General features: G+C 32.6%; 1 protein-coding gene and 1 pseudogene across 1 annotated transcript in view; one reads left to right on the top strand and one right to left on the bottom strand.

Annotated features, from left to right (window-relative positions):
- The window catches only part of LOC145272940 (chordin-like), a 223,255-nt gene that overhangs the window by 173,569 nt on the left and 25,718 nt on the right, over positions 1–23,968 (top strand). The window contains exons 13-18 of the mRNA XM_080127055.1: positions 679–835; positions 2,191–2,426; positions 4,563–4,676; positions 7,907–8,089; positions 11,140–11,233; positions 21,380–21,525. Of these exons, the coding sequence (XP_079983181.1) occupies positions 679–835; positions 2,191–2,426; positions 4,563–4,676; positions 7,907–8,089; positions 11,140–11,233; positions 21,380–21,525 (930 nt within the window). The remainder of the gene's footprint in view (positions 1–678; positions 836–2,190; positions 2,427–4,562; positions 4,677–7,906; positions 8,090–11,139; positions 11,234–21,379; positions 21,526–23,968) is intronic.
- Positions 19,757–19,893, bottom strand: LOC145274967 (U2 spliceosomal RNA; annotated as a pseudogene).

Raw genomic sequence — 23,968 nt, 5'->3', positions numbered from 1 at the left:
ACACTTTTTAAACGCTACTTCGAATAATACTATAATAGATTACACGCACACACACACGCACACATACATACAAATATATATTTATTTAAATAAACATTGTTAAAGACAAAAGAGAGCTTTTGTTTGTTTATACATTTTCATTTTTTCAATTTTTCTGGTGATTTTTTTTGTATAGATCAAAGCTATTAATAAATGTGACATAGTTAATTTTTTCTCTTCGAAGCATGTCAAGATTTTTTTTTTTTTTTGCTTTTCGCCAAGACATCGTCAGAAGAATGTGTAAGATTTGGTTATGCTGGCGGGCGCATTGTGGTTAGTAATAGTCGGAACGGTTAATGCGTGTGGAATCTTTTGTGCCCAGTGGGGAGAGAGAAAATAAATAAAAAGTTATCCACAGATCAGTGCTCTTCGGTGTAGCTACCGATGGTGATTGTTCCAAGCTAGGAATCGAAACTTGATTACTTCCCCTGTCGTAAGCAGTCGTATATGTTTGCTATCAAGTTTATAATAAAACTAAGGGGATCTATAATGATTAATGTGTTTGACATTATAGGCGGTAGATAGAGTTCAATTCTTATCATGAATTGCAATACCTTACGCAAATAGAAACTGTTCCATCCCCTACAAGTATATATAAAATACAAATTTGAAAATTTCTTCGATCTGATTTTGATTCAGGCAAATGGAACGTACACGAAACCTAAAGTGACTGACTTAAATCGTCTCATAAATGGAGAATTATACGTCAAAGTATCAACCAATAAAAGACGACGGATGGCGCTTCTTGGTCAGATTGTTGAGGTTCCATATCATGAACACTGCCAGAGCTTTGCAGGTAAGATCAAACAATACTGTAGAAAATATTATACTGTGTGTTTAAGCTTTATGATTGTCGTATATACAAAATAATCTTGTGAACGGATCATTATGAATTCTGGAATATATATTCTAAAAATATTGTGAGTAACACGTACAGATTACTTTTTTTGTAAATGTTTACATCTCGGGGATACATATATTCTTTTTTTTATTTATTTGTAAATTCTTTTATCAATTAATTTTTCGAATACATATTTCGGCAACACATTGGGTAACATGGTCACATAAGTCCATTTTAAAGGGTGCGGCGAGTAAAATCTACATGGTGACATTTTTAGCGTTGTTAGTGTATGCTGCAAAATTAGACCCAGGTTTATTTGTGATTCTACTACATGTATAGTACTTATCTATCATATGTGTAGTAATACTAGTATATCGTGCTGAATGAATGAATGAATAAACCACCGGAAATACAACTGTTTTTGGTATTCCGCCTTCCACTGAAAATGTAAATTTATAAGTAATGCAAATTCCTCAATTATTCAATATCAAGTCAGCATTAATATAACGGTTAGGGTAGGTGATATACAGCGCCTGGTACTTGCAAATTGTCGTCAATGTTGCTAGGCTCGGTTATCTAACAGAAACGCGTGTATCAACGTGTTAAACATTTAAAGAATATTCGGCAGTACCTTTTTCTATGACCTACAATAGTAATGGGACGATTCTAATATTTTTCCCAATTTCGATACAATTAACAATTTCGTACAAAATTCTCGATTTCGATTCTTTATGCATTTCTAAATATTAAACTATAGAGTCGTTATTTTTTCTGATTACCGTAAAAACACTCGTTAACTGTGCAAATATTTTCTCAATCGCAAAAATGGACTTGTGGGGAATGATTTATAGATTTTAGTTTTACTAATAGCTTAAAAATCAGTAAATATTTATTATTATATTATGACTACCAGCGGTGGAAGATTTTACCTTAAGCAAAATCAAATAAAAAACACAATTAAATGAGTCATTTTGGCATCGGAAAATTAACACAACTTTTTGTTCCGGTTTCGGTACTGATTCCGTTACCCTCAGAAGTTCTGATTTTTAATTTCGATTAATCGTCCCAACACTAATGTACAACAATTCTGGGCCTATATGCACATACAGAACAAAATACAGCAGTTACACCGTTGATTTTCCTCAATTATCCCAGACTCCCTTTTTAATCACTCCAAATATTTGTAAGCACATTTAATGTTTTGAGTCATGCTAGTAATTTAACGATGAACACCATAATTAATTTGAAATATACGTTTCTGTATTGTTTTTATTATTAAAATAAATTGATTTTTATTTATTTAATGTTAGGAACGCCCTTGCTTCTTGTGCCTCCGAATCCTAACCCATTGAAATACGAAGTGAAGGCGTATGCATGGTTGATCACAGGCGTCGGCTGTCAGCTTCATTACCAGATAATGATTAATGGTCGGACAACGACGCTAAGCGAGCCTCTCAGTGCCTACCTAACCAATTCGGACAAGCATATCAACTCGCCGCAAACATGTGCAAACACAAGTATTATGGGAAATTTTTATGATAATGTGGTAAGTATTTTATTTAGGCAAAATTACAATTATAATGATGTTTCAAATAGTGATACGATTTATATATATTTTTGTACTAACATAGATTTCAAAAGTTTGCTAAGGTTTGGGGATTCTGCTGCCAAACAATTTATCGATATTTTTTATGTATCTTTCGCTAGAGTGCATACTTTATTCACTCATTGGGTTGATTATCTTCTTCTATAATATAAATATCACCTACCTGTTTAAATGTATGTATGTCTTCCTAAAACGTTCGACAGAGGGGACGGATTTTCACGGGATAAATAAAGTATAATATAAACACACACAAATACATATATATATATATATATATATATATATATATATATATATATATATATATATATATATGCATCTGGAGGCATGAATGAACATAAATATTAATACGACATTTGACAAAAGTATGCTTAGAACTTCCAAAATTTACACTAGAATTGCCTATATAGCCATTCTATAACAATTACAGGCATTGATTAACAGTTACTTTTAACTTATAGTTTGTTTTTTTTCAAATTAGCGGTTCGTTTTTACTACAAAGGATGATTCTGTAGAATAAAGTATGACATTTCCAAATATCAAAAATTCTTTAAGTATTGCTAGTAGTAGGAATTCTTAAAAAAGAAAAAAGTCTTAATTTCTTAATTTCTTTCGCGAACAGAAGAGTTTTCCTTGTTTTTATCTCATCTAAGAAAAATTGATATTATTATGTAATACTAATAAAACTAAAGACTATACTTTTTGGTCCCCCGACAAAAGGAGGGTGGGGCTGTTAATTCACACTTGTCCGTTCTTCTGTCTGCACTTTTTTTCAATAACTACGCCTTGGAATTTTTGGAAACTTTGCACAAACATTAAACATGATATAAGTAAAAAATGAGCCAAACGGATTTTCTGGGAAAAATTCGGTTGTCCCCCTCGGGGTGCCTTTCGGGTTAAAGTGGCTAAAATTCACACGTTTGTGCTTATTAAAAAAAATTGAAACCTTGGATTTTTTATAAAACTTTCTGAAAAGTTGTAACTAACTGATTTCTATATAATTTTGTTTGTCTATACGTCATTATATCTTTTGGGGATCTTTTATTATCATATATATATATATATATATATATATATATATATATATATTTTATTATACATTCCATTTTTTTTTTTTTTTTTTACTATTTTACCATATTTGTCCAAAAATTTCTGTGTATGTCTATTTAGCTGTTTTGCATGATGCTGAACTCAAATTTAAATGTTATGGCGTTGGGGACTTTGGGGGCAAAATGGGGGCGGGGGGCAAATGATGTACTTAGGCATTTCTTTTTTGCCATGGTGCAAAACTCCAATTTACATATGTAAATGCCTAAAACTGTGCCGTTTGTTCATTTTTCACCAGAATTTGATATTCCCTGGGGATTTTGGAGGCTAAATGGGAGCTGGGGGGGGGGGGCAAATGCTGAACTTTGTCATTTTTTATGCATCGTTCACTGTGCACTCACGGTGGACCATGCATGGTTCACTTGTTTTTTAAATTGATCAAAATTCGTTACATGATTTTCATTCTAAAATATCTAAAAAATAAAGGGTCTTTAGAGGAAATAAAAATGCAGAGTGGGGCTTAATTAGTGTTAAATATCTATGGATGAAATTCTATGAATATTCTGAATAGTACAATTTTTTAAATGACAAGATTTTCTTGTATTATTCCTCTTAAAACTCTTGAAAATCCTCCAAAAGAACTAAAATTCGTGGGAGATTTATCAATTGATTCTTTTGTATGTTGCTAGAATTTTAAAAAAAGTTGGAGGCATTTGAATTTCTCCGGTCTTTAGCCTCTTTTTTAACCCTTTGAATCAAACTAAAAACGTTATCCTTATTTCGGTCTATTAATCTTATCACTGTTTCAAAATGCATTATGACTTGTTAATTAGTTTTTTAAAACAAATCTTGTACAAATATACATATATATATATATATATATAGAGAGAGAGAGAGAGAGAGAGAGAGACAGACAGACAGACAGACAGACAAAGACAGAGACGTACAGGTGAGAAAATGGCAAGGGAAAGAAAGAGAGAGGAAATTTACATTATTTCATTTTATTTATTAATTTATATTCATTTTTAGATGTCTGGCACACTTACGGCAATTTCCCCGCATTTGTTTAAATCTTTGAATAATGGTACGGCAACGCTGCGGATAATTAACAGAAAGTACCCGGCAGGAATCCTTGAAGTGAAGGTAACAATACATTTGTGTTTCATGTAACTTTACAACGATGATAAACCAGCTGAATTCGTCTTGCGATCAGTTTTATGTGTATCAAGCGCGAACAAAAACCGCGCGATAATGTTGTACAGCCTTTAATGAAAATGAACTCCACTTATCAAGGTAATTTGGTTAATGTACCCTCAGGATAAATATAGATATTAGAGTATATCTCTGAGGAGTTCCTCCACAAACGAACAGACAGGGGTCACAACTTTATGTGTAAACGATAATGATACCCGTCTCAAAACAAGTAAAATGACTTTTTCAAACAAAACGTATTATATTACTTGCGAAGTTGAAAAGCATATAATTTTATTAAACCTTAAATCCCGAATCATTATTCTAATTTTAACTAAAGCCATTAAATTATTTTGATGCAGGAAAATATCGCTTAATTAAGGCTTAATTTAAAGCGATTTTAAGAAGCAACTGAGATTTTGGAAATTATGTTGTGTGTTTGATTACGATGGTTTAGATATAGTGAAAATCTGATAAATTTGAATTTTAAATTAAACGTTTTGTTCATTCATTCCCTTTAAAAATACTTTATGTTTATATTTAAAAAAAAATACACTCCGATTCTGCGTATCTAGCCTTGCTAAAAAGTATAATTACTTCAATTTTTGTTTCGCTATTTACTTTTCCTTTAAATTAAATAACTCTTTACCTTTTGTTATAATTTATTCATTATCAAATAATTGCGTTTTCTCATATTACTAACAGGCCGCCCGGCATTGCCCGGTCGTAAAATACGCTTAAGTATGATATTTTTATCAATACAGATGTCGTATTTATTATTATTATATTATATTAGACTACATATATAGTAATGATTTAAAAACTTTTTTAAAAAATGAATCATGCGCCACCGCTGAGAATCGAAACCAAAACGTTTAGCTTACAATTTACTTTATCTTTGGAGGTTAATGCCTGAGCTATGTAGACATGTTTGCCGCAAAGCTAAAAATTAAAACATATCTTTACCTGGCAAATTCCATTTTTTTTAAATTTTTACACGTTTGTATCCATTTTCCCCGGCTAAACGGCAAATATAAAGTTTCGCATGGATTCGAGTACCTTATATATTAATTTTCATGCCTCTAGACTGAGGGAGGAGTTTGGTAACCAAAGTTTTTTAAACAAATATACAAACACATACATGTATAATATATATAAAAAGAGGTGTGTTTATTTTACGTTTTTACGCAAATATTACGCAAGTATAAGTTATGTAGAATATCTGTATGAATATAATTACACGTAATAGTAACCTTAAGACGATCATCCCATAAAAAAAACGAAAAAGGCTGAGGGAATGAATTAAAATGAATGTTTACAAGAATATGCAAACTAACTAGATCCTTTGCAGATGAATACAATCCCACGATCCATATACGTATAATTGTTTTTTTAATATATAAACAAATTCATTTGCTTATATAAGATATAGTTCCATGCTAAACATCCTTATCAATGAAGAGTCTGTTTTTTTCTTTTGCTTTTTCTTGACCACATGGTGGAATTCTGCGTGCAAGTGAAGAAGAAAACAAATTCTTACCATCCCTTTACCATCACTCTTTCCTAATTTCATGTATATATATATATATATATATATATATATATATATATATATATATATATGAGTATAATGGAAATAGTATTCCGACAAAATACAGAAAAAAAAACTACCCGAGTTATGTGTTCATCAACGTTTCGTCTTTATTTCGAGTAAGTCTCGGAATAAAGACGACGAACCATTAATGCACACATAACTCGGTTTGTTCCTTTTTATTTATCTCTCTCTCTCTCTCTCTCTCTCTCTCTCTCTCTCTCTCTCTCTGTATATATATATATATATATATATATATATATATATATATATATATATATATATATAATTATTCTTTTATGCATTATTGTTTTATTGTTATCAGATCATCAATCTAGGATGAGAATTCCTGTCAGTTGGGAGATCCAAACCCAGCCACAAGGCCGACTTTGACTCCATTTTCTAAGCCTTTATCTGCGGTCCACCAAACAATTGCCATGTGAATGAAGGGAATTAATAAATAATAAAATGTCAATTTGGGCGCAGGCATTAGATAATACAGACTGTTCGAAGGACGGAAGTCGTGAACGTTGCATAAATGATAGTTGACTCCTTTTAGTTTATACTTCCCAGACAGTGGTCATTCTTAAGTATTCTTAAAAGGAGTTTGATAATTATAATTAAATGATTATTATTCTTTATATATATTCCTCCCAGTCTTTCAGACTGTTTCTATATCTGTCCGTTCCACCACCTCGGAAACTACTGAGCCAGTAGGGCTGAATGTTTGTGTGATCCTTTGTTATGACAAGGTGTAGCGAATTAAGTATCATGTTATCCGCTCGATGCATACTAAGGGATTAACAGGTATTCAAAGGAATTAGAATTTATTTGAACCATTATTTATATTTTTCTTTTACAAATGGGGTCACCGCTTATCAAGGCCAGGAGGCCACTCGAGGATAAGTGTTAATGGGTATTAGTCAATGTGATTTTAGTAAGTAGTTGAAATTTTGTAAATTGGATTACTTAGGGGACGGTTCATCAAGAACTTGTTTATGTTGAACTTGAAGACAATCAAATTGTAGTCAGCAGGAAAGCAGGCCAACGGAAGAGAGTTCCACAAGCGTACAGTTCTAAGAAGATTTGTTAATGGAGTCTACGTTTTGGTTTAGGCACATATCTTTAGTGTGGGAATATTGATAGTGATTTTGGCTAGACGAGTGTTTTTCCTGAAAGTTTTACGGGGGGGGGGGCATAGATTGAAACGCAGACGAGCACTTGCCATGAAAAAAAAAAAAAAGCAGAGACAGGCTCGCAACGTCTCTCCTGTTGGAAAGAGTTTGCAGGAAAGAGAAAATAGTATATCCCACTAAGCTACGAAATCTATTTTGAACTCTGTCAAGACAGGATAAGCTGCTTCTAGTAGCACTGCTCAGATGTGGAAACAGTACTCCATCATTGGGCGTACCTGGCATAACACACGCATTCTAATCAAATGTCTATAGCTTCGGTCTGCCTTTAACGGGCGAAAAAATATATGTGTGTGAGAGATTAAAATTAACTCTGTGTGTTTTTTAATACCCAGACATAAATTAGTAAACCTGTACAATTACAATTATATCTTACTTTTTCTTTTTCTATTATAAAGGTGTTTATTCCGAATAATTGCTGGAAAATTTCCGCAGATGTGAATGGAATCGACAGTTTTTTGGTCAGCGCTACCGACAAACATCTGCAGCATCATTCGAAGTGTAACTTTGAGAACCGATGGTATGAAGAGGCTGAAACATGGATACCTACTGGTGAAAAGTGCAGAACTTGTAGTTGCAGGGTAAGTTAAATTAATGTTGTCCCCCCCTTTTTTTCTTTGATTGAGTGAAAATATTTTCTAACTTGCAAGACTCTTCAAAATTCTACCAAATTGTTTTACCTCTCTCTTTCCCTCCCCCTCTCTCTCTCTCTCTCTCTCTCTCTCTTTCTTTCTTTGGTGTCTACGAATAATCAACTTTATCTCTGAAACAGTTACATTTTTAGATGTTTAATTTCAAAATTGCACAGAAAATTTTACCTCGGTAATGTCGATGTTCTATATTTTTTGCGTTAAGCCCTGACACCAAATATCAATCCACAATCATTTTTTGTTACTTGGGAGTCACCACTTATCAAGGCCAGAAGGTCAATCGAGAATAAGTGTGAATGAATATAAAGTAGTAGTGTAGTAACCGTTAATGGTGTAACTTGGATAGAATTTGATTGTTTATGGGGATGGCTCAACAAGAACTTGCTTACATTGTATTTGAAGGTTACCATGTTATAGTCAACCGAGCAGCAGGCCAGCGGAACAGTGTTTCATGGGCGCACACTTCTGGGAAAAAGCTTTGTTCATTGAATGTGCGCTTAGATTGATGTACATATAGGGACAGGGAAAATAGTATATAGTGATTGTAACGAGTGATTTTTGTGAAACTTTGGCAAGGAGAAACCATAGTTTGGAGTTCAGTCGAACACTTGTCATAAAAATAGCGAGAGAATTAAACGATTCCTCTTCTCGGGAGAATGGGGGTAGGAATTTAATTTTTAATATTTTTTAGCTTAACTTTTGGAGTTTTAGATAAAATAATTTATTTTTGTTTGGATTTTTCTTAGGTTTGGTTTTGGAATATTTTAATATTTTCTATTTATTTACTTTAGGTTTAATTTTTAACTTTTCCCGGATAGAAAGCAAAGAGAAGGCAGTCGGTAGCTATGCTACTTAGATTTACAAATTTCAAGAAAAATCTCACTGAACCACGTATACATCGGCAAAACTGCTGGTTGAAACAATATTAAAAATAAAAGAGATTTAAAAAATTAAATAAAACCTGGGATTGAAATATCGTGGCATATCAGACACCCCGCGAGAAACCATTTCCAGCGATGATTGTATAAGCAAGGGCAGAAGAGAGTCCAACAAAGGAGATTAGTTATTGGTCTCCTTTGTTTGGATTTGAAACCAACGATATCAATGTCTGATTTTCTATAACATATATTAATAATATTACACTTTTTCTTGAAACTGTATTAATAATCGAGCACTGCTGGATTTCTCCCCACTCAATATCTATCTATCTATCTATCTATCTATATACATATATATATATATATATATATATATATATATATATATATATATATATGTGTGTGTGTGTGTGTGTGTGTGTGTGTGCGCGCGCGCGTGTGTGTGTTTGTGTGTTTCATTTTTCTTCAGTCGAAGTTCTCAGAAATCAAGAGGTCTACAACATGGGGCTAACACTTGAACTCTATGTAAAATACATTCGAATGTTCCATTATAGTTCTATACCTCTCAACCACTGAGTTAGTAAAGAAATTAAGAACATAATTTTCCTCTCCCCAATTAACCATTTTAATATGTTGTAGTATACCTTCGTTTTGATCTCTCTGTCTTACTGGATTTCAGTACAAGAATTCATCTAGTCTGATGGAGTATCCATCTTCGTTGTATTACTTGATAGAACATCACTTGGAGAAGGTGCCCCAGTCATTGTAAATCTAATGTGAGTTAGCCATAATAAGGAGATCTATGTGATTTTGATCTTTGGTCAGAGTTTACTTACAGGGGAAAGTATCCTCATGCCAGGTTGCTCTGGCTAATCCCTGTACAGAGAGACCTTAGACACTCGAGGATAGTGTCTAGTAGGCATTCAAATCATCTTTCAAGAAAGAGAACTCTGTAAAGAGATATGAAAAATTCTCAGTAAAGCAATGTTGAAAGTTATTTTCCTTTGTTTGGTTTATTACTCTACAGAAGTTTATTATATTCATGAGAATGTAGGAATATTTTTCATTTTTCTAATATAGATGTCTCGGTGATCGTGGGGGCAAAGACGTCAAGTAAAACCAAAGATAATTTCACGTCGTGTTTCGAATCCTCCCACTGATTCTTCACTATATATCAAGCTATACTGGTCATTCTTGATTATGTTGAAATATATATGCATGTAGATATTTAAAAATATGTATTCTAAATAATCAGCAATAATACTAGCAGAGAAACCTGACGTTTCCCGAGATGGAATAAGGATTAACGAATGTTCTACACTTCCAATAATTTTATTGTCATAGAAATCAGTGAAATCGTTTATTTTTCATTTGATTCCTTGCTTTAGTCGGGGACCCACTGCGATGCATTAGAAGGAAGTTTCACATTCCTCCCTGTGGATTTTATAAAAATTATTTTATATAATGTCTATGATTAAAAATCAAAATGCAAGAGTCAATTGTGTTAATCCAATTGTGCTCTAAACAGAAATATTCATGTCTTATGAAAGAACTTACTGTTGATTTTATACGCCGAGTGTTTCTGCTTGCGCGGTGATAAAATTTATTAAATACATTTGTGATGTTAAGTTGTCTAAGGGTGTTAACTTTTATCAAAATCGGATTGTCTCTTCTTTCATCAGAACTTTTCGATTACCGATTGATTTTAAATATTTATCGGAGACATTTCGATGCAAATCCTATCTAAGAACACTCATATACACATTAAGTATATTTGTGTGAAATTTACAAATAAAGTCAGGCCAACCGTTTCAAGGTCTATAGGGAACTATGTGTGTGTGAAAGAGTGCGCGTTCATAGACGTTACGGTAATGTCATATTCCTTGGATTAAAAAGGAATATACTTATTCTCCGTTATGTAGTTTTGAATATATACGGTTATTGGAGTCTATCCTCAAGGCGTTTGTGAACAAACGTGATAATAATCAGTTTGGAACTGTAACTTCTTTAATATTGCACCTGGGATATGCATAAAGTTGTTAGTACGTAAATGTACTGTAACATGTTTTATTGCGTTTATTAAAATTTGAACTTCTTTTCCAGCATGGGCATGTCATGTGCGTAGATGTACTGTGTCCTCCTCCAGAATGTAAGAATCCTGTTCGCATTACAGGACTTTGTTGCCCTGTTTGTCCAGGTAAGATTGGACACTTTATTTATTTTTAAGCAGAAAATAGCATAAAACAATTTCAATCGCGTACATAAAATACATGTATAATTACTTATAATTACATATATATATATATATATATATATATATATATATATATATATATATATATATATATATATATATATTATTGATAAGATTTTTCGAATGATTTAATATATTAAAATCTAATAACCAATGGCAATGTACATATATCAATAAGAATTTAAGTCATGTGAATTGACTCAAATATTAAGCAACATGATTGACAGTTCTGTAAACAACAAGGAGAAAGCTTACATCATATTTGTATTTTTTTTCGGATATTACAATTGTTTCGACATCAACCAGACAATTTTAAAGTTTATATTATTTAAAAATTTTCGTGGTGAAGATCTCATCAGATTAGTTGAAAAAATACAGGGTTAATACGTATCTTGACACATTTTCATTCTGTTATTCACTGTATCAGACAGTGTGTACATTGTGTTTTCAAAAGATGTTATCTTTCTCTTTGTTGTTTTGTTTCTTGCAAGTGTGTATCTCTCTCTCTCTCTCTCTCTCTCTCTCTATATATATATATATATATATATATATACTTAATAATTATATATATATATATATATGTATGTATATTTTAACATCTGACAAATTATTTTAATTATATTTGACCTTATTAGAAAAAAAACTTGTATTATTTGGATCATTTGAACTGATAAATTCATCTGAACATTTATCAAGATTTTACATTTACTAGTTCGGAGTGACGTCACTCTTTCAGAAATCTGCGCCTGTTTTATTTTAATGAAATATGATATTTTATTGTAATAAAATGTGAGGAACTCATAATCTTTCTGCTCCATCGCGCAAATATTTTCAGCTGACAAGACAAGCAGCAAACTCTTACCCTTTTCCTGTACACTCTAATATTTTCCCCCTCAAACTTCTAGATTTTGGAACTCACTTCCGGGCTCTTATTTCCTAGACTGTACTCACATGCAACGGTTTAAATATTATATGAACAGGCATCTAGCTGCTCAACTCCCTACATAATGTATCTGGAGATATAGTCCCAAGTAGGAGCTCCTTGCAATGGTAATATCATTTCGGGGGATAAGAGTGAAAAATAAAAGAAAAAAAATAAGAGTTAAATTAAATTTTTTGTACCCAAATTTCTTCTAAACAATTTTTAACTTCCTCCACTTCTAATTAAATTTTCCCATTCATCCTTACTCTAGCCTTAAGAGTGACATTTCACTCTAGCCTTAAGAGTGTAATTTTACTCTAGCCTTAAGAGTGAAATTTTACTCTAGCCTTAAGAGTGTAATTTTACTCTAACCTTAAGAGTGTAATTTTACTCTAGCCTTAAGAGTGTAATTTTACTCTAGCCTTAAGAGTGAAATTTTACTCTAGCCTTAAGAGTGAAATTTTACATTGACCATATTTTAACAGACCAACATTTAATTTTCCTTGAAAATGATGATTCAATATAAATTGAATAGAAGAGCAAATTAACAGATTTTTTTTATTCATTTAAGTTAATGTCATATCTTATTCAATATTATTCGTCCCCAGACAAAAGGAGGGTGGACCTGTAAATTCACCCTCGTCCGTTCGTCTATCCTCACTTTTCTCAATAACTACGCCTTGGATTTTTTTTTTTAATTTTACACAAACATTAAATATGATATCAGTAAAAAATAAATAATAGAACGGATTTTCCGGGAAAACTCCAGTTGCCCCCCTAGGGGTGTCTTTCAGGTTAAAATGGCTAAAAGTGACACTTTTGTGCTTATTAAAAAAAAAATGATACCCTGGATTTTTCTAAAACTTTCTGAAAATTTTTAATTAACTGATTTTTTATATGATTTTGTTTGTCTATACTTCGCAATAACACTTGGGTGTGTCCGCGGCACGTTTAGAGCTAATAAAACACTATATTTTGGGGACTATTTTACCATATTTGTCCTAAATTTTCTGTGTATGTCTATTTAGCAGTGTTGCATGGTGCTGAACTCAAATTTAAATATGGGGACATCTGGGGCTTAATAGTGGGGGGGCTAACGATGGACTTAGTCATTTCTTTTTTTTTTTACATGGTGCAGAACTCAAATGTACATATTTTTAAAGCCAAAAACTGCACAGTTTGTTTATTTCACCAGAATTTAGAAGTCCCGTGGGGACTTTTGGGGCTAAATGGGGATAAAAATGCTGAACTTAGTCATTTATTTTTGCCTTGTTCACTGTGCAATCATGAGGGACCATGCATGCTTTATTTGTTTTACTTTCAAATTATATGTACAGTTGCACAACAAACTTAATATCTGAATATTTCGTTTCTATTCATGTAATTTGTTGAGAATATTTTCTTAGTTTTACAGGTTTGTTACATGAAAACTATAACAGTATTGTTTGAAATGCATTTGTTCATAGGTAATACCTCATGGGCAATTTGCAACTCATACTACAGAGGGGAAATCGTCGCGAAAACATTTTTTCTGTTTCGCGGTTCAAAAATCAGAGAATAATTTTTTTAGGGGGATATTTTGGGGGGATTTCTTTTGATGTTTTGTAATGGAGAAGTATTTTTTAGATCATCCAGAGTCGGATAAATATTTTCAGTGAAAAAGATTTTTAGGTTTATCCTTAGATGTGAGCAAACGAGTTACATGTTATACGGTAAACAAAACAAAATAATGAATTCAGATGACATATATTCGCAAAACATATATTTTATATGTTTAAGACATAATTTACTGTAATGGAAAAAATTGAATTCTTGTAAAACCAAAAGGAATTTATTAATTGAGATATCGAAAAAGTCTGAATCGATTAAGTAAGAGGCATGCGGTATATAGGTCAGAAAATTATTGTCAAAACTTCTTATTTTATAAACTTATTTTATAAACTTATTTTATAAACTTATATTAAAATTAAAAGTTTTTAGTAAGAGTAAATGTTCATTTGGTTTCGTATAAAAGTGGGGAAATTTGGAATACTTCAGCAGAAAGGTAGGTTTGATTGAGCAAACAAGAATGGGGGATTTAGACAGTTTGTGTGTATGTGTGTCACGCTTTGTAAGTGTATGCGTAAGTTGATATGTCAACAGGCTCGACGCTAAACAAAGCGGCGCTGAGGACGGCGGTCCGTGGATTTCGGCCCAATTGGATTATTGAAGAAAAATTTGGCTTTTGTAAGGGATCGAAGTGGCTTCCAGAAAGACCATTTTGAATAAATTTAGAAAGTTCTCTGATTGATCCAAAATGTAATTATTTGTTTTTATTCAGGATAGTGTATGTGCAGATGATGTGCGTTTAGTCATTTCATTTTGAACACCGAGATGTAAACATACAATTTTATCAACTTAGTTATTACGTGGCCCTTGTGTTTATGACGTCATATCTTGGCAAATAACTCCTGTTCTGATCTTTAACTTCGAATTGAATTTTTCGATTCATCTTTACTCTGGCTTTACGTATAAAATTCAGTTTTTATACTATTTTAAGACAACCACATCAAATCCTGCGACAAGGCGATTTAATATGAGACAAATGCAATAGTAACGACGTATCACCTAAGGTTATTTAGATTTTAAAGCACGTAGATTAGTCTCACAAAAGCTTTCATATCTGATTCGGTCGGGAGAGAACTTGAATGCCTACTAAACACTATATTCGAGTGTTTAAGGGCTCTCCCTGACTAAATATTCAATGTCACATAGCATTCGCAGCCCAAATACGATTTCCTCACATAGGCTAATTCACGAGGAATGGTGCACCTTTTCCAAGTGATGTTACCTCAAGGAACAGCAGGAAGCTGGATACTCCACCAGACTAGATGAATTCTCGTCCTGGAATCCAGTAAGATCAAGATATACTACAACATATGAAAATGGTTAATTGGGGAGAGGTAAATTATGTTCTCAATTTATTTACTAACTCGGTGCTTGAGAAATAAATAACTTTAATGAAACATTCGAAATACATAACTTTAATGAAACATTCGAATATCTAGTATCTCTTATAGAGTTCAAGTGTTAGCCCCAGGTTGTGGGCCCCTTGATTTCTGAGAACTTCAACTGAAGTAAAATAAATTTAAAAAAAACAGAAATTCAGTCAAATGTTAATTTATTTACAAAGTGCTCTTTTATTTTTAAATGTATTTTTAAATGATCGTATAATTGAACAATAATTGTCACACTTCCTGTCATGCGATTCATTTTTAGGATTTTTATTCCGGCAGTTTTAGAACTTTGACTCATGAAAACTGAAACAAATAAAAATATTCTAATAAATGAAATCAGTAAATCAATCTTTAATTAAAAATGTCGAAGAGCGAATGAAAAAGAGTCGGAGATTTCTGGAATTTGATTTCTCCTTCGTACCTATTGGTGGTATTATTCAAATAAACCGAATCTAAGTTCAAACGAAGAGCCAGTTCATCATTTGTAATTTAATCCGAATATCTTTTCGTGTGTGTCATTAACTTTAACCTCTGTGCACTCTTCCACCTTTCAACGTACCTTAGAATTTCACGGCTCAGTAGGGCCAACCATTAGATAGTTATATCACATGTACACAATAACATGTTGATGTACTTAATATCATGATTGTTTACAAAAAGCCACGTTTATTACAGTCAAATGATACACAGATTTCTCTCTTCCCTTTCTTTTTTCTTGTTATGTTATACGTAGGTCTTGCAGAATCATTGGATTTGAAACTAGATTTATATGCGTCCGGTTTATTCTTAAATATTTACTCTTACACACGACATATTTTTAATTGTCACAATGCGCGAATTATTACTATTTTCCCGGTTGCAACATTCCTCTGTCAAGCTATACTAGTGTGTTTTCAATTTAGACCCTTTAGCAGCCATTCTTGCCGGTTAAAAACCAAATTGAAAGTGTACTACAGGTAAAAATACCCTATATATAAAATTTCAATTCTGTATGCCAAATATTCAGAGAGAAGCTTGGTAGAGAGTATTCGCACACACATCGACAATGTTACTTATATATATATATATATATATATATATATATATATATATATATATATATATATATATATATATATATATATATATATACTTCTGTGTGATAAAAGGTTTCACCTTAAATTCTACGAAATTATGCAGAAGTGGACACTATGTATTAATAGAATTCACCTTAACAGTGAATGTAAACCGATCAACTAATAGGAAACAATACAAAATGTATAGGTAATTTATAAACGCTCGTTTTTCAAAGGAATATACAAATTAATTTATTTTATGTAGCCGCTCTCATATCCATTACTGAGTATATTAAGAGGTTCATTTTATTAAATTTTAGTAAAAAAAAGTAGGCTTTTAATATCAATGTTAAAACGAGAAAACCTCTATTTTATAGGCATATATATTCTTAGGGTTAAGCACTTACATGACTAATCATTAGAGCTAGGACAACAGCATATTCTTTTCATTGTTTTTACTCTCGAGTGTGTATCCGTTGATATCTCATATGCTTTTATATAGAGTGGTGTCGTTCTCGGTTGATTAAGTGTGTCTGTGTCAGATATATACTCGAGAGTCGTGACAATGAAAAGAATATATTGTTGTCATAGCCCTATTAATCACACGAAAGTTGAACATATTCATAACTCAATGTGATGTCATGAAACCAATTTAATTTTAGCGTGTTAAGGTTGTCTGTTCGTGTCCCTATCAGTTTTTTACTATTGTCTATTTACAAATTTCAGCTATATACAAAGAAATACTTTTTGAGTCTTATCTCATATAACAAGGGAATTCATAGGAAGTTACATTGATAACTATTTGTTGTTGGATGTTGAAATGTTACAGTTTTATTTGTGAATATAACATGGAAAAATAATAAAGTCACATAATTTAAGCATGATATGATTTTTTTTTTACCCAGTTGTTGAACTAGATACTTAAAGGTGTGTATACGTGAAAGTTGCCAACATCTATAAATGAAAGTAGTGTTAGAGATTGGTACGGTCAAACTGTCGGTCGGTGTCATGGCCGAGTTCAACACAATAACCACTTAATGCATTCGTAAATTTTAATTTGCTTGGTATTATTTAATAGCAATAAAGGTTTCCGAAAATTTATTAATGGTAAAACTTTCTAACCAAATCTCTTTCTCTTTTGTGAACGAAATGCTGAAAAAAGAGCAATAACAAGGTATTTCTTGAAACAAGAAATTGACGCAATGAAGAGTTTCGGAACGTTGCCGAAATATGTTTAACATATGTAAATATGCAAGTATATAATCTCTCTTGCTATATATATATATATATATATATATATATATATATATATATATATATATATATATATATATGTCACATTGATAAGCAGGGATAATTCCTGTTTGTTTCTCTTGCGATCCATCTTTTCCAGTTGGAGGGGCCGCAGAATGGAAAAGACAAATAAACGTTACGACTATTTTTTTGCAAATTTTCTAAAAGAGTGGTCCTAGTTTAAAATCTATTACTGTAATGTTTTGGTTTCTTGTAATTATGTTGTGTATTATCAAATTATGAAAAACATATTCTTACTTGAGATTCGAACTCGCATACTGACGCCAAAGACGACATAAGCTTTTTAATATATAGATGGATTAATAGATATACAAACCGAAATGTAAATAGATAGACTGACTGATAAAAACTAGATAGATAGAAAATCCGAAAAATGTTCTATCTACCTGATCATTCGTCAGTTTATCTGTCATATATATATATATATATATATAGAGAGAGAGAGAGAGAGAGAGAGAGAGAGAGAGAGGAGTTACCGTGGTTTATGTAGACTGGCTTCCTTACTTTGTCATTTCTGTTGAGAAATTAACCCGCTGTCGAAGTGCGTGGGTCTATCGTAAAATAGCTATATCTGTATCGACTACAAACGCTCAATGGATCCCACCCAGTATTAATGTCACTTTGTATTCGGGTGTTGTACTTTCGACTCATGTTTACATAAGTGCATACGGTTTTATAAGCCTATATTCATTTCTTAAAACGATTTGTACAATTTAACGACTACTGGTAAATTTGAGTGTGTACGAATAAATATTCGTACACACTTCATTTAAAGTAGCCATTCGAAACACAAGAAGAGATTTCAACAAGGTTTGACAAGTAGTTTTGGTAAAAGTTACACGATCGCGATCACACTTTCGAGACATCCATTTTAAGATTGCTAGTAAGGTAAGTGAGTGAGCATGAATATCTCAATAAACATGAACAGTATTATTTGAGTTATTCATGGGAAATGTCGAACGATTAATTTTTCAATCATTTTGGGTGGATGAAGGAGGAGTAGAGCAACTGTAATGGTTGACGGATTAGGAAGTCAAGAGATGATTCCGGTGAATAAGCGGAAGATAATACAAACTCTCGGTGTGTATTACAGAAACTGTTTGTACACATTCACTCGTTCTTTAAGTGAGTAAATGTGTTACGATGTTGGGTCGTCTAAGGTGTGTACAATATTATTATGTAAACCACGGCTCGCATCCCTCTTAGTTTCCATCAATTTGCACGAGGCTGCTATGCAATGAAGGATTTCAAAAGACAAAAAGGGCACAATCCAAAGGTGTATTTAAGAATTCAAATCTAAATCTAAAACATGAATGAAAGCAGATTTCTGAACAATTGCTATATATCACCTGTTTAGTCTTCGTTCGCCTCGAACAAGATCATACTGTAACTGAATCGTAAGGGGATACTTTGAGAGACCATATTTATACAATGGTACTTAGTTGGTGTGCCGTGCGAAAAGATGTTTGTTTATATAACATTTGCATTGCTGCATGTTCGTACGGTCGGAGAAACAGGAAACAGAGAAAATTCGAAAGACACCAAATCCGTTGAAATTAGCAATTAGAGTGAAAAATCTTCCGGCATTTTCAGTGACGTACTGTCGGTCATGTGCGGCAAAGGTATTTACATTGAGGTGAAATAAATATAGTAAGCTTCTTCCGTAGATGCACTTTTAAAACAAGCACAAAGATGCAACATAGTAGCGATGTAAAGGGTTGTAGCTTAGCAGACATGTTAGATAATTAATTATTTGCAGCATCCTGTTTAAGAGGGAGGTATGGGTATATATTGCACTAGTTTGGATGTAGTAACAATACTCGATGCACTGGCGAATGGTTGATACATAGAAATATAGGATACTGCCAGATGTAAGACGTTCTCTGTTCCGAAAAACAAGGCCGATAGCCATTAGTCGCGTGCTCTCGTGTAATGAATGAATGCGTGAATGTAGGATTGACATGAAATTCTTAAAGATAAACGAAAACGACCGAAAAATGGGATGAAATGACTTAAATAAATAATATGTAAATGACTTAGAATGACTTTAACGAACTTAAGAATGAATTGAATGACCTTAAGAATGGCATGAATGCTTAAAAAATAACTGGAATCCTTCAAAAACAACTTGAATGATCTGGAGAATGACTTGAATGGCTTTGAGACTGACTGCTTGTAAAGTGGGTGATCATTTTACATTAAATTAATACAGAAAATGATCCCCCACTTTATATCACAAAGTTACAAACATAAGTACAGAATGTAGTAAGAGCTGATACTACACTTTGATCTTGGCCAAAAGGCCAAGAAAAGGGTATTTATTTGCTCCCCCACCGAGCAAATTAGGCACAAGGCCGATTTTTAATGTGAGGAGTGAAAGGGAAATGGGGACCAACTCCCCGGGGAGTAGGGGAGCTGGATAGTGACAATTGGTATGAAGGGTTGCCCCTACATTGACCAAGGTCTTATATGTGGGGTTGACCCCACATATGGTCTTTGCTTGCAGTATCTGCTCCGGCAGATACTACACTTTGAAACTGGCCAAAAGGCCAAGAAAAGCTTAAAAAGCTAAGAACAGCATCTATTAACAACAGACCTTTGATCTTAACTAAAAAGGCCAAGCACAAACGTGTTACGGACAGACCGTCTGACAGACCGACAGAACGACCGACGGACCGACTGAGTGACTTATAGAGTCGCTTGCACGTGACTAAAAATAGGGTGCAAATTGGGGAGAAGTTCAATGAAGTGATGATGTGAATATTCAATGTATGTGTCCTTCGATCTTAATGTTTTGTTTTCAGCTATAATTATGATATATATAATATTGAAGTATGGCCAATTTGTTGTATTTATGGCTAGATAAAACCATGAGACCTGCACGAAGAAAAATCAAACAGACGTAATGTATTTCAGATCCAAGATTGATACCATCTTTGTCGCAAACGAATATCGTTTTTCAGAGCAATCGATTGTTGTTTTTCTTTCTGTTTCCGGAAATGAAATTCAATATGATGAACATGTTATTTTAATACAGCTTGGCTATATTGTTTTCAAATATGTATCGCTGTTGTTTTTTTTTTTTTGTTGTTTGTCTTTTTGTTTGTTTGTTTGTTTGTTTGTTTTTATTCATTCAATCTACTGTTCTCATTTACGATGCTTTTATCACAATGCTTGCATCCATGTAACGCTTAACATTTTCCGAGTGCATTTTGTTGAACTCGGGAATTTTTACGTCGAACTTATGAAGTTATATGGAATTTAAAATACAATTCTTCATTTAATCCATGAAAATAGTTTCGTCTTGGGCAGTAAACCGGGTAAACATCTTAAGTAATTCATAATTGTATTATTTCTTGTGAAAATCGGTCCAGACAAGGCATGAAGCCACATTATGTAAGAGGTTAAAAATCTACTTCAAGGTTAGAAATTATCCAACGATAAGTGTTAAATGAATGAATTCTGACACCAGCAACTCTTCCCCTTTTGTTATAAACATCGTTTATGGAACGTGATGACTAAAGGGCAAAACAAGATATTATTAGTAGAGCTTGCACTAGGAATTGAACATTCAACCTCCACAAGGTCACCATTTAGAATCGATTATTACTTAGCTCTTATCGAGTTTGTAAAGATGCATCAGAAGATGCTGGAGGTTTCATCAGTCATAACGTTGTGGGAATAACATCCGTAATGAGAACAGTAGTCTAATTAATGTCAACAATGCAAGTCATCCTCATCTAAAAATTGTGAAATATATATTGCTATTGTCATGGTAACGTTTTCTTTCTTTTCTTTTCAGAATTAGAAGCAAAAGTTCGCTATTCAATGGCGAATAACATTTCCTGTTACTTCGATGCTGACAGGAGATGGCACGTTGCTGGAACAACATGGTACCCTTTTCTGCATCCATTCGGATATTCTGTTTGTGCCATTTGCTTCTGTTTGGTAAGAGAAATAGTTGAACATATATAGTATAGACAGTAATTTAGTAAAAAAAAAACAGGTGATTAGTTAAATTGGTCACAAATTACGGCTTATTAAACAAAATCAAAATGGACGTTTTTTTCAAACATTCTTCAATTCCAAGACCGAAGAATATCTTAGCATGTATTTTGTGTGAGTAAAATATAAAGAAAAATGCCAATGGAACAAATAAGCTATAGTTTTTATCCTCTCGCACTATATGTTGTTTCACACCGCTCTTATTTCATACGTTCTCTATCACTCTTGTTTCCGTCTCCTTATGTTTATAAACAGTCGAAAATGGTAATAATAGAATAGTTAATTAACAACACAATTGCATTCTGTATCTAGCAGTAATACTATTAAACCAGAACTCGGTAGAAAAATAAAGAGAACAGAGATATAGAAAATCTTCGACTTTGTCTGTTTATTTCTTGTATTAAAGTGTTTGAACTTAATCAATAGGGGCCCCAATAAACAATATTTTCTGTTACTTTATTGTTATTATTATATAATTAGGGCTATTTGTCGTACCGTCAGTATTATAGTCCCTGTAGTAATAAAATTGTGTGATCACGGTCTACTTTTGTGGATTTCACTTGGCATAATTTTGACAATAAAACATTGAATTATTAATTAAGTTTTTTCAATGTTCAATCGGATATTTACGTAAAATAAATCAGTTTTAAAAAGTCCTATTTTAAAAAAAAGATTCATTACAAAATGTAATCAACCAGAATGCATTTATGTTGATTCATAAACAATGAGCTATTTAAAATTATCTTATTAGTGGAATAAAATAATGAATTATTAAAATGGTCGATGAAAGAAGTATTAAAATGGTCGAATACAAAGTCGTTTCCTGGTTTACAATTCTTAATAAATCAACACATATTAAAAGAGTAAAGGTTTTTAAAGTCATTTACATTCAATAATTTTATATATATATTTGTTAAGGCAACATTACATTAATTAAATTAGGTATACTTTGAAAAAAACATTTGGTTCAGTAAATAATTTGATAAGAAAACAATCTATATCTTCGTAGTTTTATTTACGCATATTTTTTACATTGTTCATAATTGCATAGCTTTTAGGATGAAAAAGTTCCAGCACACGCATATATATATATATATATATATATATATATATATATATATATATATATATATATATACTAGCAAAATTACCTGTCGTTGACTGGGTTCAAAAACAGCCTACAGAAAATGAACTCTGATTCATGAAAGTATGATAGTTTATGAAAAGGAAGGGTTGTAAACAGATAGCTTCGAATTTGAGGGTATCAAACCCAAAGCAAAATATGATGAAAGTAAAAATAAAATAGATAAACCCCATCATTTATTATACCATACCTGTCCACACTAAAACACTTATTACAATACTCTGTGGATCTATATAAAAAAAAACTTTGTTAAACTTTGTGACATATTTCCATTCTATGGAGGTCAGGTGTGAACGAACACCCCATAAATTTATTATATCATATTTCTTCAAACTGAAACATAATTATCAAAGTATACTTACGCAGATAGATATGAAAAGTCTTTATTAAAGTGTGTGCCTATTTCCATTCCATGGAGGCTAGGCGCGAACGCAGACCCCACAATTTTATTATACCATCCCTATTTAAGTTAAAACATACTTATAAAATTATTCTTATGTACATCTATATCAAAAACACTTGTAAATGTTTGTTTTTAATTTTTATTTTTTATTTCCATACTTTGTGGACCAGGCACGAACACAGACCCCACAGTTTTAATGAACCACCGTTCTGCCAGATCAAACATACCAATTCCTGTGTCTCGATACATCTCCTATCATTATATATGATCAGTTTTTTAAAACAGTCAACCAATAGGAGCCTATTCGTGACCAGACACACACACACACACACACACACATACACACAGACATTCAGCTTTATATATAGGGCTGCATCCTTGCCATCTTTGGAGGTGGTGATTCCAAGTGCTTTCACTGCATTGATTGGGCTTTAGTCTCTGGATCAATGGACCCAGATTTGATCCTGTGTAATCAGTTTTTTGAAAAACTTTGACTCATCTTCTTGGCATATCTCCAAATTTATCCTCGAGCACTCGACGCGTTCTCGCTTCTGGAATGGTGTGAGCAACCAGGAAATCCATCTGGCAGACACCTTATGCATACGCAATTGGTAATGAATGATAGTTTCCAAAGTCCCTGTGCGTTGATCTTCCAAAATGGTAGTTTCAACTTGACAATCAATGGCAGAAGAGGGGGGCGACCAGGTCTGGGAGCTGTTTCCACAGACTTCGGCCATGTTTGAATTCACGATGCCAGCGTTTTACAAGATCATATGATGGGGCATTAGCACCATAAGTTTCTTTCATTTCATCAAAAGTCCTCTGTTGTGTGCGTCCTT

The sequence above is a fragment of the Euprymna scolopes genome, chromosome 4 (assembly GCF_053919585.1).
Source record: "Euprymna scolopes isolate OS-2025 chromosome 4, ASM5391958v1, whole genome shotgun sequence".
Taxonomy (NCBI): domain Eukaryota; kingdom Metazoa; phylum Mollusca; class Cephalopoda; order Sepiida; family Sepiolidae; genus Euprymna; species Euprymna scolopes.
This window is presented reverse-complemented; position numbering and strand designations above follow the sequence as displayed.